General features: G+C 42.7%; 1 protein-coding gene across 7 annotated transcripts in view; it reads left to right on the top strand.

The window, feature by feature from the left end:
* Positions 1-24,274, top strand: part of GLIS3 (GLIS family zinc finger 3) — a 454,886-nt gene that overhangs the window by 141,291 nt on the left and 289,321 nt on the right. For 5 of the 7 annotated variants that reach the window (XR_003523798.2, XM_027616355.2, XM_027616357.2 and 2 more), the window contains 2 exons: positions 7,650-7,857; positions 15,002-16,121. Coding sequence is in view for 6 of the 7 variants with exons in the window: in XM_027616355.2 (XP_027472156.1) it covers positions 7,650-7,857; positions 15,002-16,121 (1,328 nt within the window). In the remaining variant the exon portion in view is untranslated. The remainder of the gene's footprint in view (positions 1-7,649; positions 7,858-15,001; positions 16,122-24,274) is intronic. The other 2 variants (XM_027616360.2, XM_027616359.2) reach the window with 1 other exon arrangement.

The following is a 24,274-nucleotide window of genomic DNA, read 5'->3' as shown; positions in this document are numbered from 1 at the left end:
GCGGCCAGCTTCTGGTTCATGTGCTCCTCCAGCTTTTGTCCCTGAGTTGTCTAGATTAGTCTCGGACAAGCGTGGCTTCTGGCAGGCCGCAGCACTACAGCCCAGGGTCCTGGTGCATGTCAGGCCGGTGGCACTAGCATCATCGGGCTTCATTGGTTTGAGGGGGAGCCTGTGAATTTGCAGTTTTGAAAAGCTTCCCCGGTCACATTGATAGGCAACTAGGTGTGGAGCCATTGGTGAATACATACCATCCAGTTGGTACACCAGATTCTCCAGGGTGACTACAACAACCCTTTACGTCCATCTTCTTCTTTCTCCTGGTCAGACAGAGCCTGTTCCTGCAGGCAGCCCTGACTTCTCTTCCTTTCGCGCCAGTGCACGCCGTGCCTGCTCCCTTCTGTTTCCATGACTATACTCAGTCTTCTCCTTGTTCATGTGCTTGTTCTTCCTTCATGTTCTAGCTTATTGTTTTCCAAAGGGTGTTTCTTAGGATATCAGTCTTGGGTGAGCTCATAGGGAAAGAAAAATATATATATATTGCATATTATTTTCTCCTCTGGGAGTTATATGCATTTGCAGTTTTAAAGTCTTTGAAAGTAAAGGCCCTGTAATGTAAAGATATATTTACCTTCATTGTGTTAGGGTTTCCAAAAGCTGTTTGACTGTGGATCTCTCCATGACCTTGCCTTATGTTACCATTGAATACCCTTGGACTTCCTGAAGAACTTTGGGAAATGCCTTTGTGGTTAAAATTATTATTCTTCACTGAATTGTCTGGTACATGGATTTTTCTCCCTTCTCGGAATGCCTGTTCCTACGGTTCAGCCTTGTGCTTATCCCGTACCATCCCTTCTCATTATCTGATTGTTTCTAGGTGAGCATGCCTTGTCTCGACAGATTGTAAGCTCCATGGAGGCAGGATGCTATATCCAGTATTTGTTACCTCCCATAGGTTTTGTGCAGTTTTGAGCATTTGTAACATCTGCTGAATTGAAATGCTTTACCCCTGAACAGAAAAGCCAGTCATGTCATTCTGATCCTCACCATTTGGTGTTCTTAGCCATTTACCCATGGCTTGTTGTGTTTCAGAGTAACGCTTTACACACTCACATATAGTCATTAAGTTGTCACTACTGTATCTCAGCAGTGAAACGTTACCAATTTGACAAAACACTACATAGCAAGTTGAGTATGTTTAGTATGCAAGAATTTCTTATTTCTAGTTTTAGGGAGGCATATGAATGAAAGCTGGAGAGAATCTAAGAATAAGGTAGAATGGCAATGAGGAAAGGGGGAGAACCGATGCCTGGGGCCCATCCAGAGAAGGACAAGTCTACTGTGTGTTGAGGAGAAGGTCTTGGAAAGGGAAGTGTCAGCCTTTAGTCCCTGGTCACTCTGGAGAAAAGAGGTGCTATAGACAATATCAGAAAGTACCAGAAATAAGTTCTTTAAAATAAAATATAATTAATACTTACAATATATTTGTTAAGTGCCAAGCCACTAAACATATGACCTATGTTAGATCTTTTAACCCTCAAAACAACTCAGTGAAGTGTGCACTAGTATTAATCCCATTTTACAGATCAGGACAGTGAGGCACAGAGAGGTTGAGTAACTTGTCTAAGGTAACACAGCCAGTCCATGGTGGAGCTGGAGTGCTCACCCATGCTCATAATTGTTGTGCTTATTTGCACTTGGTTTTTGTTTTGTTTTTTTTTTCTGTTTTTCTACTTTTCCATTTGCCTTCAGTGCTCTGATGTGCGGTGACTTACTAATCTACCTCAGCATGAGTCTCAAAACCTTTCCTTGAAATGCACGACCCTGGATTGGGAAACAGTTGCTCTACAGGCTGTTCTTGGGATAATTGGTAATATTTGAATATTTGAATAGCAATGGTATGTTACATGCCATTATAATGTCCTTGCTAAATGTCTTGAATTTGATGATTTTGCTATGGTTTTATGTATTTAGGAATGAAGGACAAAAATCTATGACTTAGGGGCACCTGGGTAGCTCCAGATCATGAGCCTGGAGTCCCCGGATTGAGCCCTACATCGGGCTCCCTGCTCCGCGGGAAGCCGGCTTCTCCCTCTCCCACTCCCCCTGCCTCTGTTCCCTCTCTTGCTGTCTCTCTCTCTATCAAATAAATAAACAAAATCTTAAAAAAAATCTATGACTTATTCTTAAATGGTTCAACAAATTAATAACAGTAAGCTTACATAGAAGGGATATGGACAGATAAAGAGGTAAATACAGTTTTTAATAGACAAAATAGAGTTTATTGTACTCTTGCAACTTTTCTATAGTTTTGAAATTTTTTTTAAGATTTAATTTATTTGAGAGAGAGAGAGAGAGAGAGAGAGTGAGAGAGAACACAAGCAGGGGGGAGGGGCAGAGGGAGAAGCAGACTCCCGGCTAAACAGGGAGCCCAGGGCCCTGAGATCATGATGTGAGCTGAAGGTATCACTTAACGGAGCCACCCAGGTGCCCCTATAGTTTTGAAATGTTTTAAAGTGAAAGGCTGGGAAGGAAATCCTGATCCTTAGAGGTGGTAAGATATTATACTGGTAGTATATGGTGTATTGGTAGTGTATGGTGGTGTATATTATACTGGTAGTGTATGGTGGTGTATATTATACTGGTAGTGTATGGTGGTGTATATTATATTGGTAGTGTATGGTGGTGTATATTATACTGGTAGTGTATGGTGGTGTATATTATATTGGTAGTGTATGGTGGTAAGGCATATATTAATATATACTTACCCTTTCAATCCTCTTTAACAACCCTATGAGTTAGGTACTACTACTGTCCCCATTTTAGGGAACAAGACATTGAGGCACAGACTTTAAAGACCTTGCCCATTATCACACAGCCAGTGAGTTGGGGAGGCAGGGCTCAAATCCTGATGTGTATTATTGTTTCTGTCTCCATAACACCCTGCATTTGTGTTAGGTTGAGCCATATAGGAATTGCTTTTATTCGATCATGATTGACCTACAAAGAAAGCCATCTCCTATGATCCAACCTAGAAGCAGGGATCACCTCTTCTGTAATGAGCAGTTGGTTTGGTGTCCATCTTTGCAGCCAGAATGAGGGCTCCGTGGTGGCCGAGACTCTGTCCATCTGTCTCCAGGGACTCTCTGGCTTGTGGTTGGCCTTTGAGAAGTGTCAGTTGAATGAACAGTAACAACAGTAACAACCAAAGAAACTTTGATTAGTTCTCCCTAACCCCCTCCCATATATATGCCATTTCTGCCCCCTTCCATATCTGTGTCAGTTTTAGAGGAACCAGTGGGTAAACACAAATCCTTCTGAGGGATGTAGCCTCAGCAGGGGTAATTGTGACACAATCAACTATTTGACTTCAAGAGAACCCTTTTAACTAATGAAGATGTTAATTAAAAACATGCCCCTGCTAGGATGACCTTTCAGTTCAGAAACTCAGAAATGCAGTACATTTGCACTCCCCACCAGCACGCAGCGATCTTGGCTAGAATGTACGTAGTACTCAGAAGACCATCTACTCGGATCCTTATTTGAGCAGTAAACACATTTTTAAAAAACATCGTGCAGTCTCTAAAAATAAGCAGTATTTCAAAACGAAAACCAGCACACAAGTAGTTGGCACATCTGGTAGACAGAAAAGCTGTATGGTTTGTTTTCAGGGAATGACAAGCCAAGGAACATTCAAACTTGGCCAGTTGAAAACTTTTCTTCTTTCTGTGGTGACACCTGGTTTTAAAAAAGTTGGCTCGAGCCTTAAAGCAGAGAGAATATTGGAAGTGGGTAGAGAATTAAATAGCATCATTTACTCTCTTGTTTTGTGCATAGAATTATAAGGAACTGTTTTCTTCAAGAAAGAGAGTGGAACAAAAAAGCAGTGAGGGCGTGAGCAGTAATAGTAAGAGTCATGACAATAACATCTGACATCTGTTGAATACCTAGTATATGCTGGAAGGTGTGCAGAGTCCTGTGTAATCAATATGAGATGTGCAACACTCTTAAGAGGTAGTATTATTTTTATTCCTGTTTAACAGGTGAGAAGGCACACGGATGCTTCAGTAATTGCCCAAGTCACAGGACCAGCGTGGGTGGAGGGGGGTGGCCCCAAGTCAGGCTGTCTCCAGAGCTCAGAGCCCAGACCCCAGAGCACAGCGTGGTTCCGAGCCATCTGGTGGTCGTTACATTTGGCACTATGAAAACAACATTTGAGTGGGATGGTTGCATTGAGCACCGGGTTGTGGTCAAGCTATTATTTGCCTCCACTTGTGAGACAGACGATGCCATTTTCCAGAACATTCTTACAGCTGTGCCTCAGGCATTACTTGTTTCCCATAAATTTACTGTTCACCCTCATGCTTCAGGGTGCTATTTATGATACCTTTCAAGAGCTGTCATTCCTCTGTGGTTAGAGGAGGCCAGTGAATTTGGGAGTAGGAGGTGGTGTAGCCAAAGCGATGGGGGTACTGTCAAGGAGAGGGTCCATGTCACTGTAAGACAGAGTGGGAAGAATGTCTGAATCCAGGCTAGAGAGTTACAAAGGCAGCCTTGGCCAGTGTAAAATTCTCGCCCAGGAAGACAGGCTTATCATTGTGATCCCCACGGGCTTCATCTTCAGTTCTGACCTAGTTCGCAATACCGAGGAGAGGTGTCAAGGGATTGACTTAGTTGGCGTTTGTTTTTGAAAACCTGCACTGTTGTTTTAAAAAAGCTAACCAGGAGGGTTTCAGTGGAAATAATGTGTGAGCATTTAATATTCATGTACAACTGTCTTTTCATTCATTCATTAAAATTTTTGTTCATTGAGGTATAAGTGACATGTAACATTCTATTAGCTTCAGGTGTGCAACATAGTGATTCACTATTTATAGGCACTGTGAAATGATCCATCTCCACACATAGTTACACACATTGTTTTCCTTTTCTTTCTCGTGATGAGGACTTTTCAGATTTACTCCCTGAACAACTTTCAATATGCAATATGGTATTATTAACTATGGTCACTGTGCTGCCCATTACACACCCAGGACTTAACTTATGTTATAACTGGGAACCCTACGTCCCCTTCACCGCCCCTCTCCCTGGAACCGCTAATCTGTTCTCTGTGTCCACATTCGCTCATTCTTAACTCCATTGACAGACCTCGGTGTGTACGCGGTACAGGCCCTAGGCTAGGTGCCGAGGAAGCAGAGCTGCCTCAAGCAAGGTCTTTGTCTTCCAAAGCAATAAGTATAAAACAAGAGGATGTGACAGGCGTGTCAACATGACAGTTCCGTAAAGGTGCTGAGGCAGATGTGTTATGAGAGATGGGCGGTGGGGGGGGAGACAAAAAGAAGACCTGGCCACATCTGCCCAGTTGGCAGTGGGGGAGGGGCCGTTGGAGAGGAGGGACCTTGGAGTGGAGGGCATGAAGATGGAGAGGTGCTCAGTAGGTGGACAAGTGAAGGTAAGGCTGTGCCGGGCAGAGAGGAGAGCATGAACAAGACAAGGGCTAAGTGAAGAGCTTCAGTAATCATATTTGTATTTATTGATTCTAAGGTGTGCCTATTTCTGCGTCAGAATATCTCTGAAATCTCGATACCACGCACTAGGTTTATTGGCAGTGCATGTTCTTACCGGCACGTAAAATAATACCGTGGCTTATAATACATGGCACCTTAGCTTCGATGAAGAAAGCATCAGTATGCTTTGTCATCAAGTGGTATTTTTTGGTTGTGCTATACCAGCTGTTAATATGTATTTGCTTTAAAGGTAGACTATTAGTACCTTTTTACTGGGAAGGAATCAGGCATTAAATGACAGGTGAATAGATGATATTGAATTTAACAGAGTACCTGACATCTGATGTTGCTTTTCATAGCATGGCTAGTAGTGATGGAACCTGGGGAGGCAATTCAAGGGTCACATATTGGACTAGGTTCCGAACCATCACATTGCCTCTTTCCGAGTTAAAAGAGGGAGTTTGAAAAGCAAATGGCATGTGGCTTGTTGGAATTTAAAAGATACTAAATTTATGATCATCGTGTAAAAATGTACCCACTACTTTTGGTGGCAAGATGGAGTCCTGAAGGTACAGTCTTCTATGCGTTATGAAATCAGAGAGACTATCTATGATTGGTCTTTCAAGGCACAAGAAGATGCATCAGATAGAGGTGGCAGTGGGAGGGGGCAAGGGAAAGGTTCTGGTTTATGTGTCTGAAAAAAAAAATTGGAGAGAAATTTCTGTTGGAGCTAATGATCTTGGCAAATATACAAGGAAGAAACTAAGCATCCAGTACCTAAACTTAAACACACAGGAGCCATGAAAATACACCATAGTGTAATCCATTTCTGCGTTGTCATTAAGTCCCCGTGTGGCCTTGGGCAAGTGAATTACCACTGGGATTTCCCAGAGGGCTGGACTACAAAGCAGGTTCCTGCCAGCTAAAAACACTGCAACTCTCTCAGCATTTTTGAGATGTGGTTTCATTGATGAGAGCATGGTGATTGCTCTCAGGTCTTGTTTATCCTTCAGTTCTGTGGGCTCTTGGAAGAGAATGTTACAAAAGATGACAAAGTCATTTTTTTGGTTATTGATTTAATATCTGGAAAAACAAAATAGGAAATTATGTCCCCTAGGGCTAAGAAAAGTTACTGTGATGATTTTCCACTTACTTTGATCCCAACTATTTCAATGAGAAATAGGGAATTTGGTGAGAAAATTTTAGAGACTAAATTGTTAAAATCTGACATCATATTTATTTTTGTTTGAAATGGGAACACAGTGTACAGTCACTGAGACTTGACCAGGTAGTTTGCAAAAAATGTTTGAAAAAGTACATCCATGTGAAAAGAATGTCTAGAATGATTCAACCGGTATTATTATTTTTTTATAAATGAGTCATAGCTGTGTTTGACTTTCTCTTCTATGCTTTTCATTTCTCCATAATGACACAGATTTTTGTGGGTTTCTTTTTTTTTTTCTTCTTCCTTTGGGTATATACCACATTTTACTACATTTGAAGATTGTTACTAATGAAATGGTAAATCTATGTTGAATTTGGTTACCATGCTGCTTTTAGAATGAGTGTTTTGTTTATGGCTCTTTCATCCTGATTTTTTTTTTTTACTTGGGTCTATGTCCAATAACAATGTACTGGGATGAAGAGGAGAAATCAAGATTGGAGAGACAAAGCCAGACTATATCCCTTTAAGGAGACTTTTTGGGAGGCCAGAACTGGAAGGAAGTAAACCAGTTAAATAAGTGTTGTTTGGCCGTGTCAACTTTCCTTGTTGGGCAATTCAAGATATTAGCTATTCTAGAAGAAACTTCTAGATATAAGTAATCCCATCTACTTACCACCTTGACCCTTTGGGTAGGGAGATGATAAAATATGATTCTTAATAACTGGGTACTTCTACATAGAAGGAGCAAAATGTAAGCTCATTTTGTATGAATGGTGATTATCGAAGGGTTTTTATTGTAGCAATGGCTTTTTCATTGGAAATACCGGAAAGCTTTTGGTATCACTAATACTAAAAATGAACAGAAAGGTGATCCAAGGACTGTCTTAAAAGAGGAGTCCTGATAGAAGTGGGCAGATGTGTGTATTTACTGATTTTTGATGTAAGGGACATGAAAGCTAACCTGATTCATTTGTTTTTAGGGGCTCTTGGCTTTGGGCCTCAGTGCAAGTCCATTGGAAAAGGCAGCTGCAACAATCTAGTGGTCACCAGCAGTCCCATGATGGTTCAGCGACTGGGACCCAATTCACCTCCAGCAAGCCAGGTCTCTACAGCATGCAACCAGATCAGTCCTAGCTTACAGAGGGCAATGAATGCTGCCAACCTGAATATACCTCCTTCAGATACCAGGTCTCATGTTACTTTTTTTTTTCTCCCTTCTTATGGTATAATCACACCCCACGTATGTTTTCCCTTCCCTTTCTGAACACATGCATACACACACACCCCCCACATACACGTACACACACACACACATACTCACTCCAGCAACTCTTTCAATTTGAGCTTTGTAGGGGAATGTGTATAAAAACGAAGTATGTGTTGTAATATCCTCTTAATTGGGAAGAATGGTTTCCTACCTGCTGTCTTATACTGTAAGTGTAGTTAATGCCCCACTTTGAGACTCTTGGGCCTTCGTGATGAAAGCCCAGTGTGTAAATGCGGCAGTTTGGCGAGGCTGGCCCTGTCCTGGCTAGAGAATTGGGATGTGCCATGTACATCTCTTACCTGCTTGTTTTTCAGGGTATGTGTTGCAGTGTCCCCAGGCTGCTTTACCATGTTTTGTCTGTCCGTCCATCCACCCGAATATCTATTAAGTACCTACTGTCTGCACAATACAATAGTTGACGTTTAGGGAGATGGTAGAAAAGTAAAGAGAGAAATCATGAATTTCGAGACTTTATGATGTGTCTGGGAAGACACACTTTCATGCATGAATTACATAGCATTTCAACATAATGTTTGATTAGGTGCCAGATTAAGGGGGTCCAGTCAATGCTGTGCATCATTCGGTATGGGAGAGGATTGAATAGGAAAGGGAAATCACCCCTTCAGACACATTTTTATATCTCTCAAGGTTGATATTATGGGGGACATAAAACCAAAATACTGTGCAATGTGTAAGGTCCATTTCCATATTTGAAATGAATTCTTTCGACTCCTAATAAGTAGCCTTCTTAGAGAAACACCATCCAGAGTTTTTGACCTCTTAGTCCTGGCTCTGCTGTAGCTGTGACCCAAGTCCACAGGAGTTGGACTACAAGGGTCCTCCGCTTCCTCTTCTCGGAGGCTGGAATCCACTGAGGTGCCCCATGGCCGTGGGGTCCCGTGGCTTCCCCCGCCCTTCCTCCCGTATCCCTTTCCCTCTGGTATCTCTGCTTGTCCTCCCAGCCACTACTTGAGACTCAGCAATCATAGTTCCTGGATCCTTTTTTTTTTATGCCAGTTTTCTCATGAGATGGAAACTTGTTTTTCACCTGAGAATTTTTGTGATGGGAAGCTGCTGCTGTCACTTTGCCATTGATGATTATGCCTTGAGGGACTCCTCAGACTTGCTGAGTGTTGCATGTAAAATTAACTGTACTCGGGGGGTAGGTGTCACTGGAAAGCCTTCAGCTTCCTGTCTGTGGCAAGTCCAGCCCATGCCTTGAAGGCAGAGAGTCATAATTAATGGAGAAAGTGCCGGTAGACAGGGCGTGCGCTGCTCCAGCCGCGTACCTTATGCAGTCCCTTTCATGGGTCGGCCAGAGAAGGGTCATTATCTCAGTGTTTTCTGGCATATTTGATTCCTTAGCATAATTTTATATCCTTAAAGGACAGCATCTTAAAGATGCATTGACATGTGTTTTTGACTATGTATTCTGTGAGTCCTTCTATGGAAATCATTCTTTGGCAGGATGAGCAAAGAAACAGGAGTTGGGAGGTTGGGTGGCTTGGTGAAGTGTGGAAATTACTCTTAGCAGTCTGGGAAGGTTGCATTTATTGTGACCCTTAAATTGGGTTGTGTGTTCCTTCAGAGGAAACAAAGGGTAGGAGGCACGAGTTCAACCTGAGGGCATTTTGCTGTCTGAAGATAAAGAGAAGATGGAGAGAGAATCATCTTTATGTGTTATCCATTGGAGACATGCCAGAGGGAAGCGGGTGGGGAGGGGGCATGTGCTGTTTGCAGTGAGTGATGGCTGTCCTCTAGAAAGCTGTAAAATTTATTGTTTTTTCCTGATTATCTATGTAATATGGAAAGTGTGGAAAAGCAGGAGGTAGTGAATGATAGTCGTCCTGAACCCTACCACCCACAGGCAGCCATGGGAGTAATTTTGATACGTTCCCTTCTTGTTACATGCAGATGCATTCACGATAAGCACAGGTTTTCCTTTCCACCAGATTGATCTATAATTACCTACATGGTCTTATAATTACCATTTTTTGTTTTTAGCTAATAGAAACACTTTCTTTATAGTAAAAATCTTCTTCGGCATTGTATAATGGCTTCTTCCTACCCAAGATTCCATTTTATTAAAAAAAAAAAAAAACCTGTAATTTTTATCAGTCTTTTATTACTGGGCATTCATTCAGTTGGTACCCTTTGTTTCAATATTATAAGTAATGCTTTATTGGATCAATTCTGTAAATCTTCTGTTGCATATCTCTGGTTATGAGAATAAATTCTTAGAAGTAAAATTTGCTGAGTTAAAGGAGATGTACGGTTTTGAGGCTTTTGCTCTATATTCCCAAATTGCACTGCAGCAAAGTTCTACCCATTGATACACTCACCAGCAGTCTGACAGTTCCTGTTTTCTTACTAAATGCTAGGTATTTTTATTCTGATACCTTTTGCCAATTTGATGTGCAAATTGTTATTTTATCTTAATTTGAATTTTTCTAATTATTAATAATATTGAGTAGTCTCCATAGATTTACTGTTTGCATTTCTTCTTTTGACTTCCTTTGACTGTTTGTCTTCTGGAGTGCTCATTTTGGAAAATGCACTCTTCTGTAGCTTCGTTGGGTTCTTTTTCTTTTTTTTTTTTAAAGATTTTATTTATTTGACAGAGAGAGACACAGCGAGAGAGGGAACACAAGCAGGGGGAGTGGGAGAGGGAGAAGCAAGGCTCCCCGCTGAGCAGGGAGCCCCTTGTGGGGCTTGAACCCAGGACCCTGGGATCATGACCTGAGCTGAAGGCAGACACTTAACGACTGAGCCACCCAGGCGCCCCTTGGGTTCTTTTTAATGCAGTGACGCACAACATGCCCTAATGCTCTATATTTGCCTTTATTAACTTCCCAGCCATTTCTGACTAGCCCCACTTAATAATAAATGCAGACTACACCTTACCTTCTTGAAGATCCAGAAGCCATTCTTGATCTAGGCATTGCCAAAACTCTGTAATACAGAGGCCATTGTATGTATTTACCCTAAAATGACAAGTACACTGATAGGATAACCTCATAGAGTAGCTTCATGTACCCATACAGCAAAAGTTGGGCAACAGAAGAGATTGGACACTACTGGTGTGGGTTTTGTATATGTTTGGCTTTCCTGGTGCTTTCATATACATCGTGATTGTACATTTTATGATTGAATATTCATAAACCATCTGTAGGTATTACCTCACTTTTATAGATGATGGACCCAAGACACACAAAGTCTAAATGCTTTGCCTAGTGTCACTTAGCTTGTCATTTGCAAAGTGCAGCCATCAATCTAATAATGTCATTCTGGATCTCAAAAGGCACCACATTTTTCTCTCCTAAACCAGACATTCTTGGAGGTGATTTCTGGTGGTGGAATTTCGTAGGGTTTCCTTTTGGGTTGGAGTATGTCCACAAAGCTCAGAGGAGGCCAGGGTGGCTGAGAATGGACTATGGACTCTGTTAAGTTCTAATGGTTTACAAAGCCACAGTGTCTTCAGATGCAGTGCTACCTCTGGGGGATTTGCCCACGCACAGGGACGAGAACTTACAGATAGACGAGGACTAGCCTTTTCTGTGACATAGATAATATATATTCTCTTGAGGATCAGTTTGAGGAATTCCATGTGATCTGTAAGTTAGTTTTTCTTTTGAACCTGGTATCGAACCGAGCAATCCAGCTTGGTCCTCCTGCCCCTTATGGCACCGCAAGAGTCACCCTGCCCCTTATGGCACCGCGAGAGTCACCCTGCCCCTTATGGCACCGCGAGAGTCACTTAGCTCTTGCCTCACCAGTCCCCCTAACCTGTTTCACTGACGGTGTCGGAGTTGTCATGTTAGTTGTATTTTGTTTGAGCTGTATCTCTTTCCTTTCCTATAGCTCCAGATTAACCACTCACTAGAAATAACGTCCTTGGGAGCAGATGAACGTACGGAAATGGAGACAGTCTTGTCTGTTTGTCCATCTCTTTCCCAGAGGCCTGGAGTGCGCAGCCTCAGGGGCTATAGGAGAGAGTCCTTGGGAACTTTTCAGTCACTGAGCACATTGTCTCAGAAGGAGAACAGAAAGTGTGGGTTCTAAGCCCAGCTTGTGTGGCTTCAAGCCCGTTATACCAGGCCTGTTGATCAGGCAGAACTTTACAGACCCCGTTTGGGGTATGATACGGGGAGAACCACAGAGGGTCTGTGGGATCTCGCGAGGTGACTGCCTACCCAGGGCTGCTTCGTCTGCGCTTCTGGTGTATGTGTGCTTGTGTGGTGGTCTCGCGAGGTGACTGCCTACCCAGGGCTGCTTCGTCTGCGCTTCTGGTGTATGTGTGGTTGTGTGGTGGCGGTGGGAAGAGCTCCCAGAAGCTCCGTTCTGTTCTCTGTAAGATAGAGTGTATTTTAGAAATCCAGTTTACTCACCTCAAAGGCTGTATCAAATGTGATCATGGGTACGGAAAATGCTTTGTAAGCTATAAATGATGGCTATTTATCATTCTATTGGTTATTCACCTTTACTTAATCAACAATTTTTTGAAAACTTACTATATATCTCATACTCTGGTGGGTATCAGGGAGATAAAAATGATCCCTTTTGTTGAAGGGCCTTGAATTTCCCCAAGGAAGGTCACACCCACAAATGCCAGCAGTGGGCTGCGTCGAAGGCACAGAATAGACAGTACGCACACCAGCTTTGGAAAGAGGACTCTTCTGAGAGCTGGTGTATTTGGGGGAGGCTTCACGGGTTAGAACTTTGAAAGATGGAAAGCTCTGGGTAATTGCACACAAGGGAGATTGGCGGCTAGGCAGAGGCCATTTGTTGGAAGTTGTGTTTGTATTAGGTGTTTGAGATAGAAGAGGGAGTTCTCTGTTCCTGTTATTACCATCGTGAAGAGAAGATAGAATTTGATTTCTGCAAGTATACGGTAACTGTCTTAGAAAACAGATGTCCGAGGAGTTAAGGGATGTGTCTGCGTGGGGTTAGGATGAGATCTAAATCAAGCCATAGTTAGGTGTAATTGGGGAAAAATAAGAAATATCTCTGGACAATAGAACAGATGAATGTGTCACACTGTAGGCTGCCCTCAAACTAAATAATATAATTTCACATGCAAAGTATATACAGATGGGTCGAATACTTTCCTGCCTGATATTCACTGCTTAAAAACCTGAAATGCTCCAGTATGACAGTGACCAGACAAATGTACCATTTGAGAATGTTCTATAAACCTTCTCAACCTCAGGGTGTAAAGCAAAGTCAGTTGTCTTTGCCTCATATATGACATGACTACTGATTTGGCTTGGGTCAGAAAGCAATTCCTGAATCTCCCTGGGGAAGGGACCAAAAGGCCCTTGACATCCAATCACCAGGAGCCTTCAGCTGAGCTCTGCAGGGAGGGCTGCCTGCCGCGGGTGTGCTGGGAAAATAATTGAAAGTGTCCATGGGGAATTAAAAAACAGATGGTTCAGAAACTACTTTGGGGCTTGCAAAAGGACTTCAGCCCTAGTATAGGAATGGGGATGGCGAAAGAAACCTGTGTCAGGGGCAACTGGATGTAAACTCCTGCTGTGTTTGTCATTGGTAAACATTACTTCACTCGGTGGAAACATCACATCGATAACGGTGTTATCCATCACCTTATACTGTGCATTTGAGAGTCGAGATGTTTTCTTGCTGATAGCTCATGCTGTAGGAAACAGTATTCCTGGCTTCCATCTTGTGAGAAGGAGTAGGAGGAACAGATGGAACGAGAATGCTTCTCTTTTCCCTCCGTTCCTTTGCAACAGGCTGCTGAATAACAGCTGGAAGGAGTAAATGGGTTCATTCGTGGCAAGATAGACATTCTGTTTAATATTTTGTTTTGGTTAATTTTTGGGGGGGGGTCAGAAAAAAAGATCTCTGTAGAAAAGCCAGTGCAGGTACATATGAGTAAACTGGGTTTTTCTGATCCATACCACGTCTGAGTCGGGAAATGCAGTGAGTGATAGCTAGCCTCTTTGTGACGGGTTTACATCCGAGGAGTGTAGCTTTTCCTTTCGGTGATTTTTAAGACACTGATTTCATAGCAAAGCAAGACAAATTTTAAAGTGGCCAGACTACGTCACAAGTCCTTTTGATATGCAGGTAAATCTTGTGACACATGACGCATGCTTTGTCAAGGGCATGAAGAATGGGAGACGAATCGCTGCAAAAGTGAACGAAAGATCTCTTCTTGGGAAAGAAAGGGAAAGGTCTCTTCTCGATCTAAAGCTGCTCTGATTCAGGACAGGAACTCGTGGAAAACCCGAGAGTAGCAGGTGTATTTCAACCCTGCAAGGCCCAAATGCATTATGCCACACATGAATTGATCTCAGGCTGTCATTCCCTCCTATATCGTAGCTATATTTTGTATGTATTTTTTCATTTCCTGGGGTGATTTGATGCTGTGACTGAGTACTGACTGAGTTACTGTCTTTTAAAGAAATCTTTAGAATTCCTTATCATCAGTGAAATGCAGTTGTGAATTTATTATTGGGTCCCCTGGATGACCCTTTGACTTTGAGGATATACTTTTTTTCAAATTAAGCATTGGTTTGCGTTTTACTTAACCGGACAGATTTTGCTCAAAGGCTGAGGCTCTGTTTAGACTTGTATTCCCTGCAATGCCTATTTGTAGTATGCTGTACACAGTAAATGCTTACTAAACACTTGCTTATTTGCTTTGCCATGATGGGCATCAATAATTATTCCCCGGTCTCTGATTCCCCCCCTCCCCCCGACCCCGACATTAGAAAAGATATTTAAAAATAAAGTAAGGACTATGTATTATCATTAAAGTATTAAGATTATTTATAACAATAGATCTTTTGTTTTATTATTCCACTGAGCATTAGCCTCTATTGTCCTTCTTGGTAAAATGTTATTTACCTGGAACTAAAAGCCTTGGGTTTTATCTTAGCCAAAGAATGTGTGTTTAGCCGAGAATGTAATTAGGGGAAATACTTAAGGGATTGTCAATGCAGTGTTCTTTTAGCTCTTAAGCAATCCATATCCTGCTAAAATGTTTGTCTTTTTTTTCTTTCTTTCTTTTTTTTTTCCTCCTTCTGGCTGCCGTTCCAGGTCCCTTATTTCCCGCGAGTCTTTGGCGTCCACGACTTTGAGTCTCACAGAGAGTCAGTCAGCCTTGAGCGTGAAACAAGAGTGGTCTCATGGCTACAGGGCTCTCCCGTCACTCTCCTCCAGCCACAGCTCCCAGAACGGCACTGATCTAGGGGACCTCCTTAGCCTTCCTCCCGGGACAGCCGTGTCCGGCAATAGCGTCTCTAACTCACTGCCGTCCTACCTTTTCAGCATGGAGAACAGCCACTCCCCTTACCCCAGTCCCCGGCACTCGTCGGCCAGGCCCCACTCGGCCCGCTCCAAGAAGAGAGCGCTGTCCTTGTCTCCGCTGTCTGACGGCATTGGGATAGACTTCAATACCATCATCCGCACCTCGCCCACCTCACTGGTCGCCTACATCAACGGGTCGAGGGCCTCCCCGGCCACCATGTCCCCGCAGCCTGAGGTCTACGGGCATTTCCTGGGGGTGCGTGGCAGCTGCATTCCCCAGCCGTGCTCGGTGCCGAGCAGCCAGAAGGGCGTGCGGGTGGCCAACGGTGGCCTGGTGCTCCCGGCCTATGGCGAGGGCGGCGTGCTGGAGTGTGAGCGCATGCAGCAGCTGGAGCACGGAGGCCTCCAGCCAGGGCTGGTCCACAACATGGTGGTACAGCATGGTCTGCCCAACCACGACGGCCAGCCAGGCGGCCTGCTGAAGACGGAGCGCCTCGATGATTTCCCGGGTGGTGCCCTGGACCTGCCCCCTGCGCCCCCTCTGCCCCCTCTGCCACCACCCCCCCAGGGCCCCCCGCCCCCCTACCACTCCCACCCCCATCTGCACCACCAGGAGCTAGTGGCCCGGGCCCAGCCGCTGGCCCTTCCCCAGGAGGCCCTGGAGGAGGACGGGGAGATGGAGGACGTTGGGGGCAAACACTGCTGTCGCTGGATCGACTGCAGCGCCCTGTATGACCAGCAGGAGGAACTTGTGCGGCACATCGAGAAGGTTCACATAGACCAGCGCAAAGGGGAAGACTTCACTTGCTTCTGGGCCGGCTGTCCTCGAAGGTACAAGCCATTCAACGCCCGGTATAAACTGCTCATCCACATGCGAGTCCACTCCGGGGAGAAGCCCAACAAGTGCACGGTGAGTCTCCCGCTAAGGTTCTCAGGGTTTCGTCCAAGGTGCGTGGCGTTCCTCCGGACTTGGCCACAAATCAGGACATTTTCTTCTTTTATGGGATTCGGATCCATGGGGGTCTAGGTATCCATGAAATTTGACTTCTCTTTAGCCTGAGGACAGGAAAGATTTCTTTAATTATTGGCAGCAGGGGTCCTGCTCCACTTCTGGATTCTCTTCTGCAAATGTACGTGACCCATACCATCAGGGGAGGTTGATCTGCCACACTGTCCAGAATCTTGGAAAATCCATGCCTGCCAGGTACCAGCTTGAAGCTGCTGAAATGCGCAGGGCAGGGAAACAAATGCTGCACTCCCAGCGAGAGCTAGCTTTTTTCCAAAGCAAATATTCAGGGATTTTTCCTTCCCTCCAATAACTGGGCGAGTATTGGGGTTGGAGGAGGGGCTGTTCTGATATTTGGAAAGGAACGCACACTTAGCAACTTGGCTAATAAAAATGTTGCTGCATACACCCACACGCCTGTATACCGCACACTCTGGGGTTGTGAGCCTAGTAATGATTTATAGCCAGCATAAAACACCCAGGGGATACCGCAGGAGCAGGGTCTCACAGGATCTCACGGAATTTTAAGGAGAGAAGATTTTGTGGAAAAGTATAAGGAGAATGAACCAAGAGGGGACTGTGCCTTGGGTGTTGAAGGAAGTGACCCTGGTGTCTCTTTCTCCCCTGCCTCCCCTTTTCACAACATCGATCCTGGAACTTGTCTCTGTTTCTTGGCAAAATTTGCTATTTTTGAATAATAGGACTCTTAAATGATTTTGCAATCATTTCACACCTAACAGAAACCCTCAGGGTTTACAAGCAGGACATCACCCTTGGGATCACAGGGCAGCTTTGCACAATCTCCGACAGCTCGCTTAACTCTGGGAAGAAGAAGAGCATGTGTTTTATATTACTTTAGATGGACAGGGATATTTCTTTCAGAGTTAAAATCTGAGAGTTGTAGGTACTCCCTGGATATTGAATATGCTACAGATCACTGAATGTGTGAAACATATAAATCATTTTGAAAAGGGACTTATTCAGACGGTGGTCCCCCGGCCAGAGTCCTTTCTTACTCTAGTATGTCTTGATGATAAAGAATCTGGACTGTGTTTATGTTTGATTGTAGATTGGCCAAGTTGTCTGATTTATGTAAAAGCAGACCAAATAGGTTGGTAGCTGTAATGCAGGTATTGGAAACACTTTTTCACTATCCAGTAGGTATCTCTGAAAGAGTTTTCAGAATTTCTGGTGGAATGAAATTGCATTTCTTGCTGTTACCTTGTGCCCCATGTTGTGATTTTTCTTAAGGAAAACCAGAAGCTGATACATTGTGAGGATGCCATGTTATATGACTGAAGAGAATAATTACATTTCAGGTGGCAAAACCTTCCTCTGTCAGTAGGGTTCTGCATTAAAAATGCCAGAAAGAGACAAGCAATTGAAGGCAATTCCATTTATTCTGTTTGGAACACACTGGCCTATTGCAGGCAGGAAAGACGTTCAGTCTCTGAGGGAAAACAGTCCAGCCTCTTAGTTCTGACTAATCCTGGCTGAAAATAGTTTGCTGGATTTGGCTTTACTGAAATAAACATAAAGGCCTGAATTATCCAAAACATATTTTTTGCATTGCAAAATTAATTTTTGTGCAATAGGATTTCCCCATTTTCCCACTCTTCCCAGACTTTGCAATGGCATATAACTTTGTAAAGTTGACTTTTGCTAAAGTGCAGGATGACTATTAAAAATAGAAATATTTCAGTGAAAGAATAAGCTGAGAGGTGAATATTTGCAGGCCTCTGCTTGGCTTTTCATTGTATTATTCAGGATGGGTATGGGAGGTGGTTTCTTTCCTAGTTTGTCTCCTTCCCACTTCTCGATGGAACCTGTAAAATTCAGATTGCTGGATATAACAGCATGTCAAATCCAGACCCACAAAGCGTTAAATGGTACGTGTTGTAGTGCAGATATGTTTATAAAAAAACAGGGTTTCTTAGGAGCTGACTAATGCTGCAGTTCTACTCTTGGGACTGTATGTTTTTTGCAGGAAGATACCCATTTTCATATAAAACCTACATAGTGGGAGCGTTATGTCTTTTAAAACTGTTCTGTTGCCACATGGCATCTGCTTGATTTGTAGGGTTAGAGCTAAGTGGTGGCACATAATTTTGCTGTGGAAGTTTAGCATTCCTCCCAAGTTGTAGTCCGTGGAGAGAAGACATTGTACTTGACGTGGGTGCACATCTGAAAAGACATTTTCTGCTTTTTGCAAAACCAATCTTTACACTCTTGGAATCCAAACACAAAGAATTGTTAAAACTGAAATATTTCATCTCCCGCTGCTTTGAAATCTGATGGTAGTTGATTCAAAGCTCAAGATCTTTGCCAAGTAAAATGACCACATTCATCTTTTGGAGACATGAAGTGATCTTTGGGTTTTTGTGGCTATGTCACATGCTGCAGAGGCTCGGGGCAGTTTAAATTATAGAACCCCGTCCACTTTTGTTCCACATAAGTTTCACTGCTATTAATTTTCTGTGATGCATCGTTAGAGTTAGCCACCATTTTCACTCACTTAGCTTATTGACCCAAGAAACATGTGATGACCCAATTGTGTTTGGTGACCATGACTACAGGCAGCACAATGTGCTTCTGGAAGTCATGGTGGAAGAAGGATGTGTGAAAGGGCCGCTTAGCGACAGCCGACTTACAGTAAAAGATTAGCACTGGTGTCCTCCCTCAGTGCCCCATTCCGCCTCCTGCAGGGAAAGCGCCTTCTCACCATCTGCGCCTCTACCTCACTCAGCCTCACCCGCTGGGATTCGGATCTCTCAGGATTCTAGGTGTCAGAACTGGGGGAGGATTGCTAATTCATTATTTGGTTAACTTACGGGAAGAAGAGAATGGTTTCTTTTCTCTTTCCCACCCAAACAACTCCACCCTTCTGTACATCTCATTCTTATTCTTCTGCGGAGAGCCAAACCAGCTGCTCTCTTTCCAGGCCTGGCCCCGATGACAGAGATATTCCCAGCCAGTGGCAAGAGCCTGGAGAAGTAAAGGCCTCGGCAGGCAGATAGATGGACCTCAGTTAAATCGGAAACTGGGATACAGCAGTATTCCGTTAAAAATACCCGAGTCCACTCACTGCTGTCTACTAACTAAAGCAATTTCGAGATGCCGAATCATTCTATTTAGACCTTCCTGAGCTTAGACCCAACCCCAACACTGATGAATCTCAGAATTAACCAAAACTTTTGGGTGTAACTATGCTGAATTCTCCAATGTTTTTCTGAGGTGATAAGGGTTCAAATACTCAAGTCAGAACAAGTCATGGAGCCTTGGATTTTGTTTCTCAGACTCCCGTTTCACCGTCCTAAAAGGACAGCATAAAGTATAATCCCAAATTATTGCTGTGCACTAACCATCCTTAGTAGTATCCATAGTAATGGTTCCAATAGAGTGCACACAGAGAATGTTTTTACCGTAGGTCTCTTTTGCCATCAAGTTGAAGAGTGTGTAACGCCTGGGTAGCCTTCCCAGAAGGTGTGTTCTGAATGAGATCAGGCGCACTGTGTCTGCCAGTACTTCTCATGAGAAAGCCTATCTGATGGGAGCAGAGTGAGCAGAGGGAGAGGGTTCCGTTGCCAGCATCAGAAACATGCACAATAGAAAGCAGTTTTGTTGGGAGGCTAGGGGGTGTTAATAAGGGAATTAGGGGGAATGCGGGTCGCCACTTATATTTTGCTTATTTTTCCTGGATGAATTTTATCCAATAGCAAATAGGAATTTTGCAAGGCTTTTACCCACCCACAGATTTTCACGAAAATGTCACTGACCAAAGACAGCTTTGGATTTTGTATGAATTGACTCATTTCTCCACAGGCATTTTGCCTGGCAAAATCCAGAGTATTTGCTTTGGCTAGAAGATTGGGCAGTTTGCTTTTTAAGTAACATTGGATTATGGAATACAAAAAAATAAATACAGAGCTGGGGCCATGTCCCCGTTCCTCTTTTATGGCCTGATTTATGGGTTCATGGGCCAGCGTTAGCCATGTAAGACATTTCTTGAGGAAAAGTAAATTCATTGTAAACTGTGGAAGAAGTTTTTTTTAAATCACATCCTTTATTTTGTTATTTTGATAAGACTTGCCATTGATGGGGTGACCACGATTATATGAGCGGAAGAGACCTTAGGAAAATACTATCTAAGTATAACTGTTAGTTACCACTTCACAACCTTCAAACTGGCAACAATTAATAAATTCTCATAATGTCAAGTATTGGTGAAGATATAGAGAATGAGGAAAGGTTTAACACTGCTGGTGAGAGGTAAATTGGTGTAACCACTTTGGAAAAAAATTTGGAAACATCTAGTAAAGATGAAAATGAGCATATCCAACAAAACCATGTCTACGTGTCTGCGCTAGGGAAACTCTTGTGTATAGTAGCAGGGCCACATGCAAAAAGATGTTTATTGTACCTCTGTTTCTAAAAAAAAAAGTAAATAATCTAACTGCCCATAGATGGGGTAAATTGATAAACTGAGGTTTATTCTTAATGAAATAATATAAAGGAGTTTAAAGGTAATGAACTAGGTGTAAATCTCTGTATCTCCAGGTGGATGGATGTGGATAGACCTGTGGATATCAGTGTGGCTACATCTCAAAAAACAATGTTGAATGAAAAAATTAAATGCAAGAAGGATATATTACAGTGTAATACAATTTATATGCCTTTAGACACTCACACACTAAGCAGTACCATATAGTTGTGGCAGGTACATAATCACTGTGGGCAGGATAATCAATAACCTTTGAATAGTAGGTTCTTGTAGAGAGGAAAGAAGTAAGAAGAAATGGGATGGGCATTTTACCTTTTTTCCAGGAGTGAGAAAATTGAAATAAATACGGCAGAATATTAATTTCTTTTTAGCTTGGTGGTAGTAATAGAGGTGTCATAGGTATCTTAAAATATTTTCTGTGCTGCCTGTTTGAAATATTTTGTTTATAACTGTAAGTATAGATTCTTATCTAAAAATAAAAGAAAATCAATGAGTATAAAACTCTACCTCCCTCTAATACCTATCTTTTTTTTTTTTTTTTTTGAGAGAGAGAACAAAGCCTAGAGAAATTAAGTGATTTTTCTTAAACTAATAAGTTGTTTGGCTGTTGCCTACTTAGCGCCTGCAAGGCAGTGGTTCTCAACCTTGGCTGACGTTGGAATTGCCTGAAAAGCCTTATAAAGGACCCATACCTGCTTCCCACCCCGAGTCTGTGATGTAATTGGTGTGGGGTGCAGCTTCCCGGCGATTCTAATGTGAAGCCAAGGGTGAGAACCAGCGCTTTCTAAAAGCTTCCGTGTTCTGACATTGAACTCTAAGTAAGTGAAAGGCTACACTGTCATTTCAGTTAAGGTGTGGGGAGGGAGGGTTTTGTAGTGAGCACATCTTCATTATCTCCAATGTCCTGACAATGATTAGGGTAATTTCATGTTCCCTTGGAATAAAATTCAGAGACAAGAAATAAGAAGATAATAGAGTGACTGTGGTAGTGGCAGAAGGCTTTCAACTGAGTGTCCATTTCATATTCTGAGTACTCTTTCTCTACAATTAACAGTCAGTTAAAGGTTGGGATGAGGCTGTGCTGAGCAGTATATTTCATCGCCACCTCCTCACCTCCCTGAGTTAAAAGTGGAACTGACAAATCTGTCACGTTGTTCCCATTTTTAAAGGTAACGGAGAGTGTTCTGTCTTCCGAATACAATGCAGCCTTTCTGCTTTTAATATAAAATGATCTTCAAAACATTTTTGCTACCAGGGATATTTCTGAAGAGTTGGTAAATTACCAAAATATTGAATTTTCCCTTTTATCAAATCTGCCTGATGTGATTAAATAAATAAAATTAACATTAATATCCTCTTTGTCTCTTGAGGCTGAAACACCACCAGCAAAACATCTGGTAAAGATCAGAGAGAGTGTAGCTTCCAAGTCCGATCCCATGAGGCATCAGTCTGTCAAACAGTTAATGCAAGCTCAATGATTTAAAAAAAAAAAAATACAACTAAATCGCAAGATTTTTTCCCCCAATGATTTTACATAAAGAGATACTGGCATATTTATCTGTGTATATACATGTTCAACATACTGTAGACATATATATGTCACCATAAGTTACAAACCCTTTAGTCCAGGTAAACGCGAAACTGCAGAAATTCTCATCAGATGCGGCATCGACCACAGTCTATAAGGCATCTGTCAAATCGAATTTCACATCCCAAAACAGAGTTTCGAAGCCTTCCATTTGGTAGTGGTTTAATTTTATTTCCCTTTAGAAGGCATTTAATCCATTTTACCTGGAGAGCTGGACTTTCATGAACTTTGTCCTGAAAATAAATTCGTAGCAGATTTGGGCAAACGTTTCAAAGCAAATCGTGGTTTCTGTTTCTTTGCCCTGCGATTCCAGGATTAATGAAAAACAATAGATAATGAGAGGAATCCTAAGAGGTTAAGTATTTGGAGGCTTTATCCTCATTCAGCAAAATCATTAACTACATGACGGTTTAATGTTCCTTTTAGTTTGTATTTGTTTTGTGGTTTTTCTTTAATTTCATGCCCTGAAATAATGTTTTTAAAATTAGAAAGAAACATGTAAATCTTTGCATGAACAGGCTGATTAGGGGAATGTGTTTCAAACCTTGTGAGGTTTGCTCACATACAGATTTTAGAGTGTGTCTTTCTTGTTTGTTCAGACCGCACCAGTGTAAAATTAGTTTGGCAATTTATTAGAGACGTCTTTTGTGACCTTTGGAATATTTCTTGATTACCTTTGGTCGTGTTGACATCTTTGAGTCCAGACAGAATCTGAGTGTGTGGAGTGAAAGACCAAACACATTTATTTTTCCAAAAAAAAGGCAGTCTGATTTTCTTTGATCTTTCAGAAGTGTTTTTTTCAAGCTCTGGGGAGAATGATGTGGAAAAGAGATGTTTATTTTTCTTTCCATGCAGATTTATTAGTTTTTTACCATAATTACCGAGTTGGAGCTTCTAGACTATCAATAAGACAATGAATGTTACAACCCTAGGCAGTGGATGTGTGGCTGGCAAGTACAGGGCCTGGGTGGAGAGGCTGGGTTTCCCATATGCTCAAACTGGGGGCAGGGGGGAGATGGGCTCATCCAGGGGGGAGATGGGCTGGTCTAATAGGTGTCGTCACTCATAGTGGAGGTTAGTGTGGATAGGAATTTGGTGAGGAAACGGAATGAGACCTGTGTGTTCTTACTTTACCGCACAGTATTTCATTTTATTTTCTTGGGCCATAGATACTAGACTTGAGTAGGGAGAATGACTAATCCTCTTGAGGGAGAATTTTGAAGAATTAAAAAAAAAAATACAGTTAATTTGCAACGTTGTTGAGAAATTGGAAAATAAGATGACTGGCTCTGGGCAGGCAGGGGCAATGGGCATGAGTCATTATACCATGCTCCAAACTTGGGGTGATGGTATAATTAATTTATTATTTAAGTAGGGACACTTTTGAGACTTTTGAAAAGGGTTCTATGTCGCTGGGCTATCAGTGTTTACCAGGCTGTTCCTGGGAAGGCCAAGGTATATAGTTTGTCTGTGTATGCACTGATGTGTCCACCCAATTGAAACATGTTCATTCATTTATTTGGTCACTTAGTACAAGCTATGTGCCATGCCCTGTCCTGGAAGCTGGGGGTTACAGAAAATAAATGAGACATTTCCTTGAGGAGCTTACAGTCTTCTAGAGGTGATGTGTAAATAATTAGGAGCAAGGGCTTTGTAAGAGGTCTATGCAAATTGTTTTCACGCGAAAACGGGAAGAAGCTTCCAACTATGTGTAGAGTCTGGGCAGGCTTCTTGGAGGAGGTGATTGCATCTTGAAAGAAGACAGCAATTCTTGCAGAGAAAGGGAAGGAGGCCATTCAAGGGGAGGACCACAATATGGGCTGACACAGTGGTGTGAAAAGAGCCCGGGGAAAGAAACTATTCCCAAGTAGTTAGATGGTCCAACACTAGGCAGGAGAGGGAAGGGAGGCTGGGAATCTACCTTGGGCCAATGCAAAGGACCTTTACTATCAAATAGGGATAATGTTT

This window comes from Zalophus californianus, chromosome 13 (assembly GCF_009762305.2).
Source record: "Zalophus californianus isolate mZalCal1 chromosome 13, mZalCal1.pri.v2, whole genome shotgun sequence".
Classification (NCBI taxonomy): domain Eukaryota; kingdom Metazoa; phylum Chordata; class Mammalia; order Carnivora; family Otariidae; genus Zalophus; species Zalophus californianus.
The sequence above is the reverse complement of the archived record's forward strand: the minus strand, read 5'-3'. Positions and strand labels throughout refer to the sequence as shown.